At 41.4% G+C, this 20220-nt stretch overlaps 1 protein-coding gene and 1 long non-coding RNA gene across 3 annotated transcripts; both read right to left on the reverse strand.

The window, feature by feature from the left end:
* Positions 1-1355: 1355 nt before the first annotated feature.
* On the reverse strand, positions 1356-11275 carry LOC112104940 (retinitis pigmentosa 9 protein). Of its 2 annotated transcripts, XM_026663564.1 has the most exons (7): positions 10965-11275; positions 7235-7265; positions 6519-6648; positions 6122-6213; positions 4008-4069; positions 3569-3653; positions 2613-2699 (listed from the first exon to the last, which is right to left on the reverse strand). In XM_026663564.1, exons 1-7 carry the CDS (start codon positions 11156-11158, stop codon positions 2655-2657), a joined length of 639 nt encoding a protein of 212 aa, XP_026519349.1. In that variant the 5' UTR covers positions 11159-11275; the 3' UTR covers positions 2613-2654. The 2 variants fall into 2 exon arrangements, with proteins under 2 accessions (XP_026519348.1, XP_026519349.1); XM_026663563.1 differs by lacking the exon at positions 3569-3653 and having other exon boundaries at positions 1356-2699.
* Positions 11276-14482: 3207 nt separating this feature from the next.
* LOC113409508 lies at positions 14483-17364 on the reverse strand. The gene is made up of 3 exons (XR_003370550.1): positions 17308-17364; positions 16051-16176; positions 14483-14596 (listed from the first exon to the last, which is right to left on the reverse strand). It is a non-coding gene; the product is annotated as an uncharacterized LOC113409508 (long non-coding RNA).
* Positions 17365-20220: the final 2856 nt, after the last annotated feature.

Raw genomic sequence — 20220 nt, forward strand, 5'->3', positions numbered from 1 at the left:
GACCCCCAGTTTGAGAACCCCCTGCTGTAGCTGTTTTTGGAACATTCACTTTTGGGCCTTAGGACAGAATACAGATAACATCATCTAAAAAGTTACATTGCTGTGATTCAATAGAGGATTATGCACAGTTGTGATGACGGTGACTACATGGTCTGTGCTTTAGATTTGGAGGATATCTTGTAAAGGAGAAGAAATGGATTTGTCCCCCTTTTTATTCCCTTTGCTTCTGTCGATATAAAAATCTAGCAAGGAAAAAAGAACAGGCCTCTTCTAAGTAGGGCTTTTTGACCCTACTTCCAGTCATCCACAGTATCTTTCTGGAAGAATGGTAATAGCAGGTTTATGCAGACTTCACCTACTAAGTGTACTTCCCCTCTCAATATTTATTCAGATTGTTTAAACTATTAACTCCAATACCTGAAAATTATGCAGCAGGGGAAAAAAGGTATTTTATTAAAAGTTCACCATTCCCACCCCCCTTCCATTATAGGATCAGAAAGCTTTCATGCCAAGAAGTAGTAGTAGTGCACGTTTAACCTGTACTAAAATGTTAGGGTGAAATCCAACCATCACCAAAGTCAACAGTCAGGATTTCACGCTTGCCACAAACAAGGCAATTGTAGCTTTACCCTGTGATAGCTGTTCAGTGTAAGCCCTAATGGGGAGCCTATGTTTGGGTTTACCTCGACCAGCTACAACTGCCTTGTTTAAGCTCAGATTTTAAACACACCTTTTTCCTCCCAGTGAAGGAAAACTCCAATTCTATATCTGAGGTATCTCACAAAACAAAGAAAAACCAGCTTTGACATTTCTGATATTTTCAATGTAAAAAAATTTTCAGAGCTTCTTTCGTTGTCATAAAGCAGTTTCAAAGAGTCCACAGGACAAACCCCTTTTTCCCTTGCAGGTTACTTTTAAACACCTAGACTCCCTGCAACCGTAGGTTCACATCACAGTGAGATCAGTTTAGCCATTCATCTTGCAGGGGCAGATATATCTGGTATTTTACTGTTGTACAGATCTTTCCAGTCCTGTCTGCCCTGGGAGATTATTAGAGATCCCATGGACCCTTTTTGTAAAAGTAGGCATTTGTCCTCATGTCCTTGACCAAAGTATCCTTGTTTCTAACCTGCTTTTTCTTTGCTACATTTCTATAGTACTATGTGTACTGTATACACTTGTAAAACATTTGGGATTCCTTCTATATACACTTCTACCCCAATATAATGCGACCCGATATAACACGAATTTGGATATAACGCGGTAAAACAGTGCTCCGGGGGGGCGGGGCTGCGCACTCCGGCGGATCAAAGCAAGTTCGATATAACGCGGTTTCACCTATAACGCGGTAAGATTTGTTGGCTCCTGAGGACAGCGTTATATCGGGGTAGAGGTGTATTGCTACAAGAATATTCTTTGTATTTTCCATATTCACAATGATTCACAAAATATTACTGTATTAAATATTTTACTAAATATGTAAAATTAAAACACGTTTAAAGTTACTTCCCCAAACCTTTTTAGAAACAAACATGTATCAATACAATATAGATAGTAAACAATGCTCAGAAGAACATTGTTACCCATTCCATTTCAAACAAGAAAACACTTTTCCAAGCAACTAACATGCTAGCTTTTGTCAGCAAAATTAGTGGGGGAGTTTTATTATTATTTAGCAAGAGATTTTCACACATGGAGCCCAATTTTGCAGTTCAGAGGATTACTTCAACGAGTAGGTGCTGGTCAATGTTGTAGAGTGAGGCTCAGAAATAGTGTTGAAATTTCAGAACTGAGCTTTTCTTCAAGTAAATAAAAATAAACCCTGCTAACAATACATTTTTGCCTTAAAGTAAAACCTCTTCATTAACATTAATAGGTTTTTCCTTATGTCACACATTTCAAGCGGTGCCAGCTGCCAATCGTGGGATGATCCGAGTGACCATCAGCATGCAGGGAAGATACAGTACAGCCTGATTACACTTAGCTTGGACGTAGCAACATTCACTGTTGTTTGCTATAAATGGGAAGTCCTAACATGGTTCAATGCTTTGCACAGTACAAACTGCAATTCCCATTACAGTGAAGCTCTCTGTGTAATTAAATTGTTTATGGGGTAAACATTACCTCACTAGAGGGCTCCGCTGTACTCTGCTGAAATCTGTAAGCAGTCCCTTAGGTGGTGGCTGTTTTAACAGGTGGCAGCATAACAGTGAGGTTTTATCAACCATCGAGTTAGATGATCATTAGCCCATGTTTCACAGTACATAGGTATGCTCAAGTAAAATCATTCCTTGTTAAACAGCCATAATTGAGCTCATCCCTTGCTTGGGGCACCACTGCAGAGAGGCAGAAAAGGATGGCACAAATGGGACATTAGACGTACCCGTTTGTATGTTCTCCTAGACTATTACAAAGCCCTTTTTGGTTGTTTCTTTCTCATTCTTTGGATGTTTCCTTACAGTTCACAATCTGGGGTCAAGAAGCACTTAGCAGGTGACTGCTGTCAGTCAGATTCTGACCTCTCATTTGATTTAGAAGATTTGTGCTTTCTTTTCTTTTTCTTCTTTTTTTCCTTTTTCTTTTTCTCCTTCTTTTTCTTCTTCTTGTGTTTCTCTTTACATTCTGAGGAACTGGAGCTGCCACTACTTCCATCTTCATCTGAAGAAGAGTCTTCCAGCAGTTGCTTCAATTGCTGTATCCTAAATACACAAAAATTAATATGAATGAGAATCCTTTCTCCATGTGTGCAGCGGTATGCCCACCCCAAAAAAAGTGAATGATGTAATAGACTTGTGAGAACTGGTCACCAGAGTTCTCTTTGGGGAGGATCCCTGGCTATGCAAATCACTCCAGTCAGAGTCCAAGTTATGGCTTTCTGTGCTCCTGGTTTCAGCCAGGCATTTGTCCAACTCAAGTGTTTTTCCATCCTGTAGGTGGGGTCATTTATAAGGGGAAGGCCTCTACTACTACCCAGCAAAAGCAGTTATTTGATGTTTTTATTTTAATATGTGTATACAGTGTACTCAGAATCAACAGCCATCAGTATGCCCCCAAACCAATTTTTATACTACTACTAACTGACATGCAGGTGAATCCGGGATGAATAAATTCTGAGGTTTTGTTACAATGATGAAGAGGGGGGAGTCACTGGTATCACTGACATAAAAAGCAGGTTCTCCTTTAGCAAAACAGGTAATTTCTGATGCAAAAGTCCCCCCCTGTTTAGTTCTATGCTAGAATTGATTCTTAACAGATAAGGAAAGTCTCCTTACTAGCTTGATTACTTCTATTTGGTAGCATCCATTTCAACTTGGTGTGTATTTTTTTTCAAACACATGCAACTGGTCACCTACAACTACACTGCACCCTATCCCTTAAGCTCAAATGTTGATTGGACATTGCTCATCAGTGATGCTTCCCAGTGCAAGGAACAAGGAAGAGAATTAAACACTTCTGCCCTATTTACTGAATAACGATTTAATAATAGGAATAAAGGCCACATTTTTCAAACATGGGTATCTAAAGCTAGCTTCCTAAATCCTTACAGAGGTATCTAAATAAAACCAACCTGGTTTTCAGAACTGCTTAGAAATCTCACTGAAGTCAATTGGAGCTGTGAGTGCCCAGCACCTTTGAAAATCAGATCACTTTTACTAAAGACGTAAAAAAATAGATTTAGGAGCCTTCCAGGTTTGAAAATGTTGACAAAAATGAACATGTCTACTTTTTGAACAGGCAGTTCTAGGAATCATTAAATATAAATCACTTCAATTTATGAGCAACAAGTAAAATAGCAAATATTTATTAAGAAGGGACAAATGACACCTCCTCTTCTGCATTAGCTGTTTATTAAAATATAAAGATTACCATTAAAAATTAACTTTTGTTTGGAGGTGATGAGTTGAACAGTGAAGGAAATTTTGCCCGTAATATCTAATTTTCACAGAATAATACAAATTAAAGGCTTACATTAAAAAAAAATTAATTTACTACAGAGATACACTTACCTCATTTCCTTTTCATGGCGTTTATTTTCCCTTATTACATCATACATGGGGTCTTCATGTGCCTTTGAAAAAGAGGAAAGGGAAAGCCCAGTATCAGTAAAAGAGACTACCACTGGCGCATATATTTATGACACTTTCCTACCATTAAAATATCCAATCCAACAATAAACGTTTATTCCAATAGAAGAGTCCCAAGCTCTCAATTCACAAGGATGCACTGACATTATTGCAAACCTTTTGGTGAACTTGGGCTGATTTTTGGCATCAGGAAAGGTTTATGCAACTCTGATCCAAAGACTATGTAGCTGACTGCATAGAGCTCTCCTTGCCCACAACACATCTCCTCCTATAGCTGGGGACTATCTCCTATAGGTGCTCAAATATTATGGTGATATGAGACATAAAGCTGGTTATAAATAAATTAGAACTGCTGCTGAAGTCCTGAAATAATCTTAAATATGCCTCTAACATATCTGAACCTTCCCTCTCCATTACTTCCTTTTTCACTCACTGGGGACAACACTGACATCCTGTCTGTGAGCCAGAACCATAACCTGGGCATCATCCTCTACTCAGACCTCTCTCTAGGTCCTCATAGCCATGCAATGTCTAAATATTGCAGATTTCTTTTCTCTAAAACATGACGTTTCCGATCCAGCCACATAGCTATAATTCTTGTTCAGGCTTTTTTTAATCTCACATCTTGATTACTGCAACATCCTTTCCTCTGGCCTTGACAAAGGCAATCTTGCCCCACTAATATCCATTCAGAATGCTGCTGCAAAGATAATTCTCCTAGCTCATTGCGTTGACCATGTCACCTCCCTCTTTGTATCCCTCCACTGGCTCCTTCTTTTTTACTGCTTCAAACATAAGCTGCTTGTCTTCCCTTTCAAGACGCTCTTCCACCCTAATTCTATCATCTCTCATTCACTGTCGAGATGTCAGTTCCCGTCTCTGACTAGCCCACGATGCCAGCCTCCACTGCCCACTTGTTAAATTTGCAAACAAACACCATTACCCTTTCTCCTAGGCTGCCTCTCATACTCATGAGATGCTCCCCGTAAACATCTGCAAAACTTCCTCATTATCCTCCTTCAAAACCCTTTTTTTCTGTGATGCCTCAGACAACCTGACCACAGTTAGTACACTGGTGTGCTTAAACCACTGCCTCCCATGTTGAACAATATCGTCTCATTGTTTCCTCGTACTCCATCTGTCAGTATTGTATCCTCTGTCTCTTGGCTAAGCTCCTGGAGGCAGGTGTTTGTACAGCGCCAAGCACAATGGAGTCCTGGTCTATAAATAGGATTCCTAGGCCCTATGGTAATAAAAATAATCTTCCAATTTTTTCTCTACCACTATTTCTATGGTCAAGCTGTATTGCAGAGACACCTGTACATTAGCATAAAGAAGAATACCTTCTAAGCACCAGCACTCAAATACCATATATGGAAGGCATTTTGTCCGTCCATAGTTAAGGAAGAAGCTAGTTTCCTATTTTAAGTTTGATTCCCAACCCCTCCCCTTACTAATTCTACCTAAACAATCCCCCTGAAATTTTACATACGCTATCTCATCCCCAGGATAGAATTTTTCTGTGAAATGTAAGACAAATCACATGGGAGTTTTACAGATAAGGTATTTCTAAAATTTCTGCATCATTCACTCTTTGAACATCTTCCTAACTTTCTTGTGGCTCCTCATAGCTTGGTCTACAAACTCATTTGATGCGAGGTAATCCAAATCTCTTGATGGCAAATCTGGGCAACTCACCACTGATTATTTGTTAACAGAGTTTTTAGTACATTGATATTTAATCATAAATAACTGATGTTGAAAAGATTAAAGATTTATAATTTATATGCAAATTATCTTCCATTTAAAGAGTGGGTTTTCTGCAAATTAATAATACATTCAATCACATCTCTGTATGAAGAGAGACATTTTTCTCTAATAAGAGGACTATGGTCAGGTTTCAACATCAATATGATACTAGACACAGCGGAAAATCCTTTATAGACCATAACCTAATAGACTTCTTTTCACTTGCAAGATTAGCCATCATCATTATTAATGAAAAATACAACCAATACTACAATATTTTTACTTACTACTCGGAATTGTTCCAATTTCTGATTGCCTTTAATAAAGAATGGGCATTCTTTATCTCCTGTTCTGTGTCCATAACGTTTACATCTCCAACCTTTAGTAAAAGGGAAGCAAACTGAATCTTTGAGTCAGCTCACAACCGATTAAAAACATTAATGGAAAACATCTTTACGTAGCTGAAGCACAGTAAAGAGAAACAAACCATTAAATTCAGTCTGCAAATCTACAAAAGCCTTCAAGATACTGGCTGCTATTATATCAATATGAAGTCAATATATCTGGAATTCATCTTTTATACTGCATAGTCACTTATCGCCAAGATTTTTTTGTTTAAAGTCAAAAGATTTATAAAAGAAAAAAAAAGAAGCCCCGTGAAATTTGGACAGTTCTTGCACTTACACTGCATAACTTTGACTTCTTTTCCTAATGGCATCCAGAGTCCTTTAGTTGGGGCATGAGCCAGGAATTCTCGGGCATGTTCATTGCCTGGTACATCAGGTATGCAGTCTTCTGGCTTAGTTTCATCTTCCTATAGAAATGGTAAGCAAAACAAAACCCCTATTTCATCTAGCTTATTTTAAAACAAATAACCCAAGTGTATAAGTATATGTCATCATTTACTAATGGACCTACTTTCTCCCTGATATTCCTTTCCTCCTTTATACCCATAAAGTTATACCCTTTTTTAGTAGCATTAACTCATTTTTCTTTTTTGCTACCCTTAACTTTTCCCTTCAAGCCTGAATTGCTTCCCTCCTGTTCCATTTAGTCCAACACTTAATTAAATTAAAAGAATTAAACACTTTTCAACTTTTATTGATTTTTCTCTTCTCTGTAATTGAATATAGTGATTACAATAGCCTTTATATGTGGCAGTTTTTGTTTAAGTTGCAAACACTAAATTATGACTCTTTGAATCTGGTAAGAGGAATTTCACAAAAGATCACATGCTAATTTAATGTGATGTTAATGGCAAGGAGAGAGGGAATCATACAAGGTGGATCTGATCCCCCCAAAGCCAATGGAAAAACTCCTATTGACTTTAATGAACCCAGGATTCCAACCAGTGTTTACAGTTTCTTTTAAATACAAAACATTTATTACAATTTACTAACCTTAATTAGCCCTGGAGGAGGTTTCTCATAGCTGGAAAACAATAAAAATATAGTTGTATTAACATTATTTTCTACAACGTAGCATCAAACTTATATACATGGACAAAACAAAGCCGTTTAAATTATATGAAATTTTTAATTTTATAACATTGAACGTACTTAGCCTAAAGCTTTATTTAATTACACTCCTTAAGAAGTGTAGCAACCACAGTGCAACACACGGATGCAAACAGAGTGAAGTGATGCTTGTGGTGTTTCTAAACAGCCAAAAAAAAAGTCTTCTGCAAATAACACAATCCACTCTAATCTGCAAACATGCTTTGGTTTTGTGTTTGCTTGGAAATGACAACTTCATTATGCTGCTTTATAGTGATGTTTCGTGCATCCAATTGAGCCCTAGCTGCCAGAAATTCACAACTCTTTCATCTTGAAAGTCTAGCTATGGTAAGGAAAATGACATCTTGCTACTCCATATTTATTTTTTCCAACACTGAGTCATAAATACACCTCTACCCCGATATAACACTCTCCTTGGGAGCCAAAAAATCTTACCGCGTTATAGGTGAAACCGCGTTATATTGAACTTGCTTTGATCCTCTGGAGCGCGCAGCCTCTTCCCCCTCGGAGCGCTGCTTTACCGCGTTATATCTGAATTCGTGTTATATCGGGTCGCGTTATATCGGGGTAGAGGTGTATGCTCAACTGACAATGTCAAAGCAAGAATTTTCTTACTGCCAGCACTACAAGCTCAACCTAGTACAGGATAATCAAACTGTCTCTCTAGTACATTCAACATCACCAATGACTAATCTGAAGACAGCATCAATGATAGTTTTGTTGATGACTCAGGAGGCTGTTCTGCAGCCATGCTGGATCAGCAGCGTTGACAATAGAAAGAGAGACTTGTTTTTGTCCATACAGTGGGCAGATCTGACTTGGAAGACACCAATGGAGACAATGTACACACGGGTGTTCAATGCCAAGGTATCATTTGATCATCTTCTTAACAATAGCAACACTTAGAGCACTGTCTGGAGTAATTCACAACAAGAAATCCCTACTCCCACTGTGAAGGAATTAACATTAAATTATGGTTGCAGCCCATGGTATTTCCACCCGTTTCAACCCCCTTTTCATAAATTAAGGCACACACATATTTTACAGCATCAGAGGAATCATTCAGCACATCTTAAGCCTTTTACATTGAACATTTTTTCATTCACTCCAAAGGGATCCTGCTGATCATGCTTTGCTGCCAAACTACAGGTCCCACGCTTTCTTCGAAATGTTACTTAAAAAACAAACAGGACAGATACAAAATCAGGGAAGGAGTTGGGGGAAGGACACTTTTTTAAAAGGCAGGGCCGGCTCCAGGCACCAGCTTACCAAGCAGGTGCTTGGGGCCAGGGCTGGCTCCAGGCACCAGCTGAGCAAGCTGGTGCTTGGGGCGGCAGCTTGTAGGAGCAGGGCCAGCTCTAGGCACCAGCAAAACAAGCTGGTGCTTGGGGCGGCACATTTTTAGGGGCGGCATGGCCGGCACCAGAATGCCGTCCCTAAAAATGTGCCCTGGCCGCCCTAGCTCACCTCCGCTGCTGCTGCCGCTCGCACGCCGCTACTCGCCCTCCCTCCCAGGCTCTCAAACCTGGGAGGGAGGGAGGGGGAGATCCCGAGCGGCCGCGGGGCGCGAAACAGGTGTTTCGCGCGCCGCTGCTCCCCCTCCCTCCCAGGCTTGAGAGCCTGGGAGGGAGGGGGAGACTCCGAGTGGCCGCAGCGTGGGTACCGCTTCTCCCCCTCCCTCCTAGGCTTGAGAGCCTGGGGGGAGGAGGCAGGGCTGGGGATTTGGGGAAGGGGAGGAGTTGAGGCGGGGCGGGGGGTGGAGTAATTAAAAAACGGGGGGCGGGGGCGGCCAAAATTGTTTTTGCTTTGAGCGGCAAAAATCGTAGAGCCGGCCCTGTGTAGGAGGCAGCATTCCGCCCAATCCTAGGGTGGCACGGCCACGTTTTTCTTCTTTTTTTTTGTGTTGTTACGCTCCGGCCACAAGTGCCCTGCAGTAAACCCGGCAGGGCAGCCCGCGTCCTTCTCTCCCAGCTGACCGGAGCGGCGCAGAGCCCTCCCGGCAGGCGGCGGGAGGGGCCGCGTGGCAGCAAGCCCTGGCCGCCCTTCTCTCTCTCCCTCCCACTGCACCCTGGCTCTGGCCGCGCCGCAGGTGTTTTGTTTTTTTTTTTTTGCTTGGGGCGGCCAAAAAGCCAGAGCCGGCCCTGCTTGGGGCGGCCACTTCGGAGAGGGGCGGCACGTCCAGCTGTTCGGCAGATGGTCCCTCACTCCTGCTAGTTTTGTTTGTTTGTTTGTTTGGCTGCTTGGGGCGGCCAAAACCCTGGAGCCGGCCCTGTTAAAAGGCACTGGGTGACAGAAATTTTTTTTACTTATCTTCACTTGGACAGGTATATAGAGAATGGACAGACTGGCTGCCTTCTGTAAATGTTCAGAGAAATTGGTGGGCATAGCAACAATAACAAATCCTGGACCTATTTCTATGCAAAATGGGCCACATTGGAAGGTCACTGCACACAGGTGCCCACCAGAAGACTTGTGCACAGCAGGTGAAACACTAGCTACATGTTTTCCCCTCTGCTTCAAGTTCCCTGACCCTAAAGAGACCAGAGAGGCTGCACTACAGCCAACAATAGCCAGTGGTATACCTCTCACTCTGCAAAGGCCCAAATGTAAGACACAAAGTGTGACAGTGGCCCAAATTGAGGCCATCAAAATATTATTCATGCAGCGAAGTTAAAAAGCGATGGGACTGATTCCTCAGTGTAGAGATCTCTATAGCATCAGTTTAATGATTCTGCATTTCTAATGTATACAGTATAACTTTCAATGATAAAAGTGAAGGGACACCGATTTTGGGGGGAACTTAGGTAACTTTGGAACTACGCTGAGTGACATTCCTCAAAAAGAGGGACATATGAGAAGCATTTTCTGGGATAGGTCCTACTGGATTTTGTAAATAAAACTCCTGCTCTGGCTTCATACACTGATTATTCCTGTCAGGAACAAAGGTAACCAGTACAGGGTCTGCCCCTGCGCATGGGGTTACTTCCAGACAGGATTTGGGAGAAAATGAACATTGCTTTTGCAACATGTGCATGCACATGTTTAGACGCCCTATTTCCATGCAGCAGTAGAGCATGGCCCATTGCCTCTAAAGAAAACCCAGATCAAACTTTTGAAGCACCACATTGGCAATGATTAGCCAGAATTAGAATGGAACCAGTAGCAGGTGACATAATAAAATGATCCCATTCCCATAACTCTGGCACTTCCACCCCCTTTGTAATTTTCATTTATAAAATAAAATCATGAGTGTATTTTAATTATCTATAAAGGCCAAATACATCAGCTAACAACAAATGCCGCCCCTAAATTTTAATCCGGATTTCCAGCGCCCTCCCGGGGACCCAGTTCAGCAGAGTGTTATGATCTATTTGCAAACGCACAGGAGAGGCGCTCAGATACCAGGGGGGTGGGCTAGCGAGAGTGCGGGGTTTGGGTTCAGCCTGTCACAGAAGCAGGGGCTAGCCGTAAAACAGAGCTGCACGCTGGACAGGCCCATCTCTGCAATGACGGCTCAGCAACGGGTGGGGGCACTGGCGGGCAGCTCCCCAGCCACAGAGGGGCTTGTCCCAGGGACTCTCCGTCTGCTCCCCCCCCCCTCCGAACCCCTTACAAGGACTCCAGGTGCTGGATTTGCTGGATCTGCTGCACCTCCCGCTTCTTCCTCTTCTGCTCATGCCGCTCCAGCTCCCTGCAGCCCCCGCTGCTGCCTGCCAGGGGCTCGCGCTGGCTCCTGGGCCGCTTGTGGCTGCGCCTCTCGGCGGGGGCGGCCTCCGCCTTCTCCCGCGCTCCCCGCCTGTGGGACATGGGGGCCCCGGGCTCGGGCGGCCAGCGGGAAGGGGAGGCACAGAGCCGAGCAGCTGCAGCTCCTGCACCGACCAGCGCCTCCCCTCCCCCCCTGACTGATTTCACTTTCACTTGACTTCCCATCCCTGCACCCGCTGCAGGCAAAGCAGGGACTTCCTCTGGGCGGCTGGGCCTGGCTAATCCCAGGCAGCGCCCCCTCCTTCTCCAGCGCTCGCGAAGGCGGAGGGGCTCCCAGCCCTCCGCGGGGCATAGAGCGGCCCTGCTGAGCTCAGCCCCTTGCCAAGGGGCCACCGGCTTAAAGGGTTTTCAGGGGGGAAAATGGTGAAAGCTGCCTGAGGTGAAGGGGAGTCGAACTATTCCTTCTGCATTAGTAAGCATCAAAGCAATGAGCTAGTGCAGGAGCACCAGGAGGGGGGAACTGACCCTACAGAAAAAGCCATGCAGTCCAGTCTGAGGCCCTGCCCCTGCAATCCCAGCTGTGCAGGTGCACCCCAGCAAATCAGGAGCCATAGGTGCTGGAACTAGGGGTGCTGCTGCACCCCCTGGCTTGAAGTTGTTTCCATCATATACAGGGTTTACAGTTTGGTTCAATGGCTCTCAGCAGCCGCACTATACAAATTGTTCCAAGACCTGTCAGAAGCCCTCCCCTCCCCCTGTCCCCTTAGGATCAGGTTTGAGATAATGGTTACCTGCTCATAGTGCCTGCGCTCCTCTCATTTTCTTTTATATTCTTTGGTCTGCTTTATATTTTAAAAGCCACAAAGGCGAGCGACCCCAGCAGAGTTCATAATAACTAATAACACGTAGCACTTATATAGCACTTTTCATCCACTGTCTCCCAGCATCTTACAGAGGGGCACAAGGATCATTATCCTCATTTGACATAGGAGGAAACTGAAGCAAAGAGCAGTGAAGTGACTTGCCCCAGGTCAGAAGCAGGTCCGTGGTGAAGCCAAGAATAGAAAGCAGGGGCCCAAATGGAGGAGGCTCAGGCTAAGCCCTGGCACAGAACTTTGCCACCTCTGCAGCAGTCTGAGTGCAGCTGGGATGCTGGAGGCAAGGGGACATGTTGGTAGCAGGAGAGGGCACGGCCACAGGCTAGGGCAGGCCTGCATCCCATTACTTTTTCATTCCTGAAAGGCCCTGAGTGTGTGCTGAGGCTTGAAATCCGCCCCCCCCCCCATAGCTTTTGAATAACCACCTCTCTTCTCTTCCTGTACCAGTGTCGACACCAGTGCAGGGATGAATCTGCCCCTAGGTTTCCTGATTCCGAGCCCCAGCCACGGCCTGTCCATTGCATCACACTGAGGATAAGATATAGGCTGGAGCCATGAAGGTTGGATCTAGATCACAACCGTTCCCACACCCCAAAGTTCTTGGATTTGGGGGAGTGATTGTAAATCAGTGAAATGCAATACTAAACAAATGTAAGTAGAGAAAGATGAGGTAGCATTTTAAAGTAATTGCAGTTTTAATAATTTAAGATGGTGTTAAATAGGTGCACTAGGTAAAACACCACACAGTGCCAAATTTATATAAGAATAACATGCTTCTGAGAAAACATATATAGGCAAATATTTGTTTCTTAGATCAGTTTTCCACTGTATGTGATCTTGAACTTGACACTGCTTGACTTGTGCTGCTGTAGTGTTTCAGTGAAGACACTACTACACTGATGGGAGAGCTTTTCCCATCAGTGTAATTAATCCACCTCCACGAGAGGTGTTGATGGGAGAAGCCCTCCCGTCAATGTAGCGCTGTCTAGATTGGGGGTTAGGTCAGTATAACTGCATCGCTTGGGAGTGTGGATTTTTCACACCTGAGCCATGTAATTATACTGATATAAATTTACAGTGTAGACCAGGCCTCAGTCACTGCACTTGATAAAGGAAGTGCTGCTTGTCCTATCAGGCACGGTAACAACTTCATTAATGTAAATATTCCTGAAAAGGGAGTGTACATTTCATTCCACATTATTTTAGGCTCTCTTGGGCAAAGTCTGAAGTCTTTGGTGCCAAAGATCATGTGCTCTGTTTTTCCACATGCATCCAGTGAATGATCACCATTGTAGCTCTGGGCTGTGGGTATTCATTTATTATCCAGTTACTTCTGCCATGGTATATTGAAAGGATTTAGAGGCAAATTTAACTTTTAACAAAATAATCTAGCTTGTTGCATATCCTGCCTCTGGAGGCACAATTTCCATAATCATGCTTAACTTGGAGAATGATAGAATTTTTAGGTTTGTTGGCAATGAAAAGACTACAATGACCATTCTACTGCAAAGCCAACACCTGGACTCATGATCTTGCAGAAATAGTTCTTGAGAACCCAACTGCATAAACTGATTCCAGGATAGACCACAAGCATTGGATGGACAGGTGAGGGGTGGGAAAACCTTTCAAGTGCCCTGAGGTATATAGTTTGTCAGCTCAGGGGAGAGGTCTCTTGTGAGTTTTATTCACACCCATTTAATAGGCCTAAACTGAGGGACTTGACTGAGTGGTTAGTAAGTATGTTCCATCCCTTCTCTTTCAGTCACAGAGTGCACCAGCCCACTGCGGTCAATTAGATTAAGGCACCAGTATAAGTAGGACAAACGTTCTGAGGTGGGGCAATTACAGTAAAGATATCTCGAAGAATTTAGACTAGAGACAATATCAACTTTTCATTATATTTATTTGTACACAGAATCAGGTGTCGTGGATAAGCAGCCGATATAATGATAATAGCTAAAAGAGACGTAGTAGCTACGCTGATGCTCACCAGATGGAGATCTGCTATTTGCATTAGTTTTGCTGCCTTGTTTAGTGCTGGGATTGAATGGGACTCAAGTGGTGGTTTGGGCTTTGTGCAGGTCCTATTCATTTTGATGAATTTCACCCTTAGGAAAAGGTACCAACATTTTGCTAATTTTAAGTGTCTTTATATATATAAGGGCCAGCTCCTCAGTTGGTATAAATTGTCATAGCTCCATTGACTTCAATTGAGGATCTGGCCTAAAATATGTAGGGTCAGATTCTGCACTCCGTGCTTTACAATATCAAGAGACATGCATGGGTATAAGTGAGGACAGAAGAGAGACCATGGTAAAGGGTCCCATTCCTGCTCACATTAAAGTCAATGGTAAGATCAAGCTAAATATATGTGGCATGTACCAACATACATGTATTTAAATATGACTATGGCCCTTACGTGCTAAATAGTGCTGACACCGGCACACAATCCCCATAAAACAAATTGAACAATCCCCATAAAACAAAATCAATGGCAGCAGCCTGTTGAAAAAGATGATATTTTTGACAATGAGAGCTACTGCCTTAATGTCTTCCTTGCTCGCTGCAGCAGGCACAAAATCCAGACAGAGACTCCTACCTCAAAGGCTGCTAATCCAAGTTCTGCTGAGTCCACTCTGTAGGCTAGTGCCAATCTTTCAGGCTAGAACCAAAATAGAAAATGATTTTTAATGCATCTCTTTATCCTTGTTTCATTGTATACGCTAATTGGCAACAGGGCCCTTGTCATAACTATAAAGGGAAGGGTAACAGCTCTCCTGTGTACAGTACTATAAAATCCCTTCTGGCCAGAGACTCCAAAATCCTTTTACCTGTAACGGGTTAAGAAGCTCAGGTAACCTGGCTGACACCTGACCCAAAGGACCAATAAGGGGACAAGATACTTTCAAATCTTGGGGGGGGGGAAGGTTTTTGTTTGTGCTCTTTGTTTTGGGGGTTGTTCGCTCTTGGGACTGAGAGGGACCAGACATCAATCCAGGTTCTCCACATCTTTCTGAACAAGTCTCTCATATTTCAAACTTGTAAGTAAACAGCCAGGCAAGGAGTGTTAGTTTATCTTTGTTTTCTCAACTTGTAAATGTACCTTTTACTAGAGTGTTTATCTCTGTTTGCTGTACTTTGAACCTAAGGCTAGAGGCGGGTCCTCTGAGCTCTTTAAGTTTGATTACCCTGTAAAGTTATTTTCCATCCTGATTTTACAGAGATGATTTTTACCTTTTTCTTTAATTAAAAGCCTTCTTTTTAAGAACCTGATTGATTTTTCCTTGTTTTTAGATCCAAGGGGATTGGATCTTGATCCACCAGGAGTTGGTGGGAGGAAGGAGGGGGGATGGTTAATTTCTCCTTGTTTTAAGATCCAAGGGGTTTGGATCTGTATTAACCAGGGAATTGGTGAAAAGTTTCTCAAGGCTTCCCAGGGAAGGGAATTAGCTTTGGGAATGGTGGCAGCGGACCAGATCTAAGCTGGTAGTTAAGCTTAGAAGTTTTCATGCAGGCCCCCACATTTGTACCCTAAAGTTCAGAGTGGGGAAGCAGCCTTGACAGCCCTACAGAATCATATACTGATGTTTCTCCAAAACGGACAGAGACCGAGAATGCTTTGAGGATGACAGATAAATGCTGAAAGCACTATCCTCTACAGGGCCAGGTTAGACTAATAACATTCATCTAAATCACACAGGATGGTAGAATTATGACACCCCTGGGGATAACATAACATGTAGGCAAAATGGTAGTGGGTCAATGCTTGCCATGGAAATAATTTAAAATTTTCTGGTGGCTTGGGTGAAATGAATTGTTAATTTCACTCCAGTTCCTAGTGAGCCTCACCAGACCTATCAATTAATTAGCATCCTTCTCTCCCCCGCCCCCATGTCAGAGATCAAAGATTCAGTCTTGCAAGGTGCTGAACGCTCCGTCCAAACCAGTAAAGCATTTAAGCACATGCTTAACTTTAAATACGTGAATAACTCCATAGGCATTATTTAATCTCAGTGCTTTGTAAACAAATATTTTTACTTAAGCAAAGATGTTTAATAAAATGTGAAAGGAAAAATACAGTTAATAAAATATTAAAGTAAAATAGAAGGAACTTACATCACTGGTGTCATGAGGAAAGGGGCTCTGAGGCGATCTAATCAAAGCAAACTCCAGAGAATAATAAATTGTTCCAGCCACTGCTGTTGTTATGCTCAATATTATAGTGACAAAGGCGCATTTTTCCTATAGACAGAAACATATTGTATATTAATGAAATGTTAGTGACTATTTTAATGCATTTATTTAGTGTTTTTCATTAGAGGATCTCAACATGCATTATCAGCATTAATTAACTAAGCCACATAATGCCCGGTGAGGCAAATATTATTATATCCATTTTACTGATGGATAAATTGAGGGATAGAACAATTAAGTGATATGCCTCAGGGAGCGTCAGAAATAGAACCAAGTAGCGTTTATTCCTTTAATTAATGACAGGTATTTGTGTAGCCATTTATTCAAAGTGTTGAACAAACTGATTGGAAAGCAGTGTTAATAATGGTCTGAAATTCTAAGATTATAAAATGTTTTATGAACTTCAGCTGGTACCTCACATTTGCCTATACTCAGCTGGGCTAAGTATGTCCTTAATGTCTGATCTAAAGTCCTCTTTCAGTATTGACTTCAGTGGTCTCTGGATCAGGTCCTAGGTTCAGTCTGGACCAGACAATGAACACGTTTTTTTCTTTTTTTATCACGGGTCCTTGGTTGTACTACCTCTATTCCAAAGAAGGTTCACAGAAACCATGACTGGCTGCCTGTAGTGTCCATTGATTTTGGAGGAGTTTTCCTTGACATGCTTTTGGATCCCCTCCTCTGTTTCTTTGTTTTTTGTAATTGATCTGGCTTCTTTGTGATTTCTAAGAACTGATCTTTGTCATCAGTAAAGTGTTTTACTTGAGAGCCATAGAATTTGTCCTTGTGCAACATCCTTGGATTCTGATAGGTTGTAAGTATAGGCAATGATCCTGCAAAGGCCATGGCACTTGCTTAACTTTGTACCCTGTGAGTACTCAGTATGTAAAATTAAGTATATGCGTAAGTCTATGCAGGATGGGGCCTTAGACTAGTTGTTTCTTCAATTTGATTTGAATAGTTTTCTACTGGGTTTGTTCATAGATGTCTTATAAACATTTAAATACATTGTTTTTATTTCATCACACTGAAGCGCCATTCAGAAATACATAGATGTGAAGAGAGACTCCCTCCCCAAAACTTCTATTTAAAATTTCACATTCTTTTTTTTCAGGTTTTCTTTTTCTCCTTTGCTGAAAAAGCCCTGGATTCCTCTGGTACTGTGATCATTACACTCACCCAAGGAACTGAGTGTTTTTTCACCAGTATAAGTAGGGACAATCCAGATATAAGGAACTGTGAAAAACAAGACAACAGAAAATGTGCAAAGATTACTTTTATTGCTATCCATTTTGGAGCCAGATTCTCAGCTACTAAATCAGGTAGCTTCATTAGCTTCAGTTGATTTACACTAGCTGAGGATTTGGTCCTTCTGAGCTAATTTCTTTCATTGCTATATAATAAAACAAACAATTAAGGATTCTTAGTTTTTATGTAATGTTATTGTTGTTTTACCATAATTGCGCACCACCATGGTGCTCCAATTCCTGCTTCACCAAAACACCCAAGTATAAACATTCCAATTGCAGCTGCAACTTGAAAAACCTAGAAGAGAAATACTATATTTGTCAGTTGTGGAACTGGGATTGGAAGCTAAAGCCATTAAATAGGAGACGCTTCACAACCATCTTTACTTAAAAAAAAAACAAAAAACTGAATTTTTCAGCCATAAGTTATAGGATAAGGGCCAAGGGCTTCATTGTGATTCCAGTAAATTCAGCGCAAAACTCTCCTTGATTTAAATGGGATTAGAATTGAGCTCAAATCCTGCCTCAAATGTCTGGGTGCAAGCAACTCCTATTGAACTTAATGGAAATTGCATGAGCATATCGGAGGCCAAAATTTGTCTGATTGTGTATATGGACTGGCCCAAATTCAGCTATAGCTTTGCAATCCCAAAGAAATTGATAGGATTGCATGGAGATAATTGAGGGTGGAATGTGAGCCAGTGGAATTACACCGGGGTGAATCTGTTTCCCTGCGTATATTTCTGGCTGGATAGAGCTCTGGACTGGTATCTGACTCAGATTATTATGTGGCAAATACTAAACACACACATCTAAAACAGATTCTGATTTTGTATGCAATCATTTTGTTTCTATGGCTGTTCAGACAAGTACATTATAACCATATTTTTAAAAATTCAGATTATGGGTTAACTATTCTTGTAGTCAGTACGTGGACTTACAAGGTAATCTTTAATTATTATTAGGGCTGTCAAGCGATTAAAAAAAATAATTGCAATTAATCACGCAATTAAAAAAAGTAATCTCGATTAATTGCACTGTTAAACAATAATAGAATACCATTTATTGAAATATTTTTGGATGTTTTCTACAATTTCAAATATTGATTTCAATTACAACACAGAATATAAACTGTACAGTGTTCATTTTATATTTATTTTTTATTACAAATATTTGCACTGTAAAAAACAAAAGAAATAGTATTTTTCAATTCACCTAATACAAGTACTGTAGTGCAATCTCTTTATCATGAAAGTTGAACTTACAAATGTAGAATTATGTACAATAAAAACCTGTATTAAAAAATAAAACAATGTAAAACTTTAGAGCCTACAAGTCTTTGTTCAGCCAATCACTCAGACAAACAAGTTTGTTTACTTTTACAGAAGATAATGCTGCCCGCTTCTTGTTTACAATGACACTTGAAAGTGAGAACAGGCATTTGCATGACATGTAAAATTTTAAAGCCTACAAGTCCACTCAGTCCTACTTCTTGTTCAGCCGATCGCTCAGACACACAAGTTTTTTTACATTTACAAGAGATACTGCTGCCCACTTCTTAATTACAGTATCACCTGAAAGTGAGAACAGGCGTTTGCATGGCAATGTTGTAGCCAGTGTCGCAAGATATTTACATGCCAGATGCGCTAAGATTCATATATCCTTGATGCTTCAGCCACTATTCCAGAGGACATGCATCCATGCTGATGACGGGTTCTGCTCGATAACGATCCAAAGCAGTGCAGACCGACGCATGTTCATTTTCGTCATCTGAGTCAGATGCCACAGGCAAAAGGTTGATTTTCTTATTTGGTGGTTTGGGTTCTGTAGTTTCTGCATCAGAGTGTTGCTCTTTTAAGACTTCTGAAAGCATGCGCCACACCTCATCCCTCTCAGATTTTGTAAAACACTTCAGATTCTTAAATTATGGGTCGAGTGCTGTAGCTATCTTTAGAAATTTCACATTGGTACCTTCTTTGCATTTTGTCAAATTTGCAGTGAAAGTGTTCTTAAAATGAACAACATGTGCTGCGTCATCATTCGAGACTGCAATAACATGAAATACATGGCAGAATGCGGGTAAAACAGAGCAGGAGACATACAATTCTCCCCCCAAGGAGTTCAGTCATTAATTTAATTAACGTATTATTTTTTTAACGAGCGTCATCAGCATGGAAGCATGTCCTCTGGATGATGGCCAAAGCATGAAGAGGCATATGAATCTTTAGCGCATCTGGCACGTAAATATCTTGCGACGCCAGCTACAACATTGCCATGCAAACGCCTGTTCTCACTTTCAGGTGATACTGTAATTAAGAAGTGGGCAGCAGTATCTCTTGTAAATGTAAAAAAACTTGTGTGTCTGAGCGATTGGCTGAACAAGAAGTAGGACTGAGTGGACTTGTAGGCTCTAAAATTTTACATTGTTTTGTTTGAGTGCAGTTATGTAACAAAAAACCCTACATTTGTAAGTTGCACTTTCATGATAAAGAGATTTCACTACAGTACTTTTATCATTTTTACATTGCAAATATTTGTAATAAAAAACAATATAAAGTGAGCATTTTACACTTTGTATTCTGTGTTGTAATTGAAATCGATATATTTGAAAATGAAGAAAAACATCCAAAAATATTTAATAAATTTCAATTTGTATTATATTGTTTAACAGTGCAATTAATCACGATTAATTTTTTTAATAACCATTAATTTTTTTGAGTTAATTGCATGAGTTAACTGCGATTAATCGACAGCCCTAATTATTATGTAGTTCCTTAGTATTTTATTAAACTGTACAAATTATTATACTGATGAGCCCAATTGGTAATACAGTGCTGACTAGCAT

Source organism: Terrapene carolina, unplaced genomic scaffold (genome assembly GCF_002925995.2).
Source record: "Terrapene carolina triunguis isolate 2854851 unplaced genomic scaffold, T_m_triunguis-2.0 Scaffold33723, whole genome shotgun sequence".
NCBI classification, from domain to species: domain Eukaryota; kingdom Metazoa; phylum Chordata; order Testudines; family Emydidae; genus Terrapene; species Terrapene triunguis.

Coding starts and splice junctions, on each gene's coding strand:
- LOC112104940 (XM_026663563.1), bottom strand. CDS start 11,158: ATGTCCCACAGGCGGGGAGCGCGGGAGAAGGCGGAGGCCGCCCCCGCC. Junction 6,649..7,234: donor CTCCTCCAGGGCTAATTAAG/GTTAGTAAATTG, acceptor CCATTTCTATAG/GAAGATGAAACTAAGCCAGA. Junction 4,070..6,121: donor AATTGGAACAATTCCGAGTA/GTAAGTAAAAAT, acceptor TCTTTTTCAAAG/GCACATGAAGACCCCATGTA.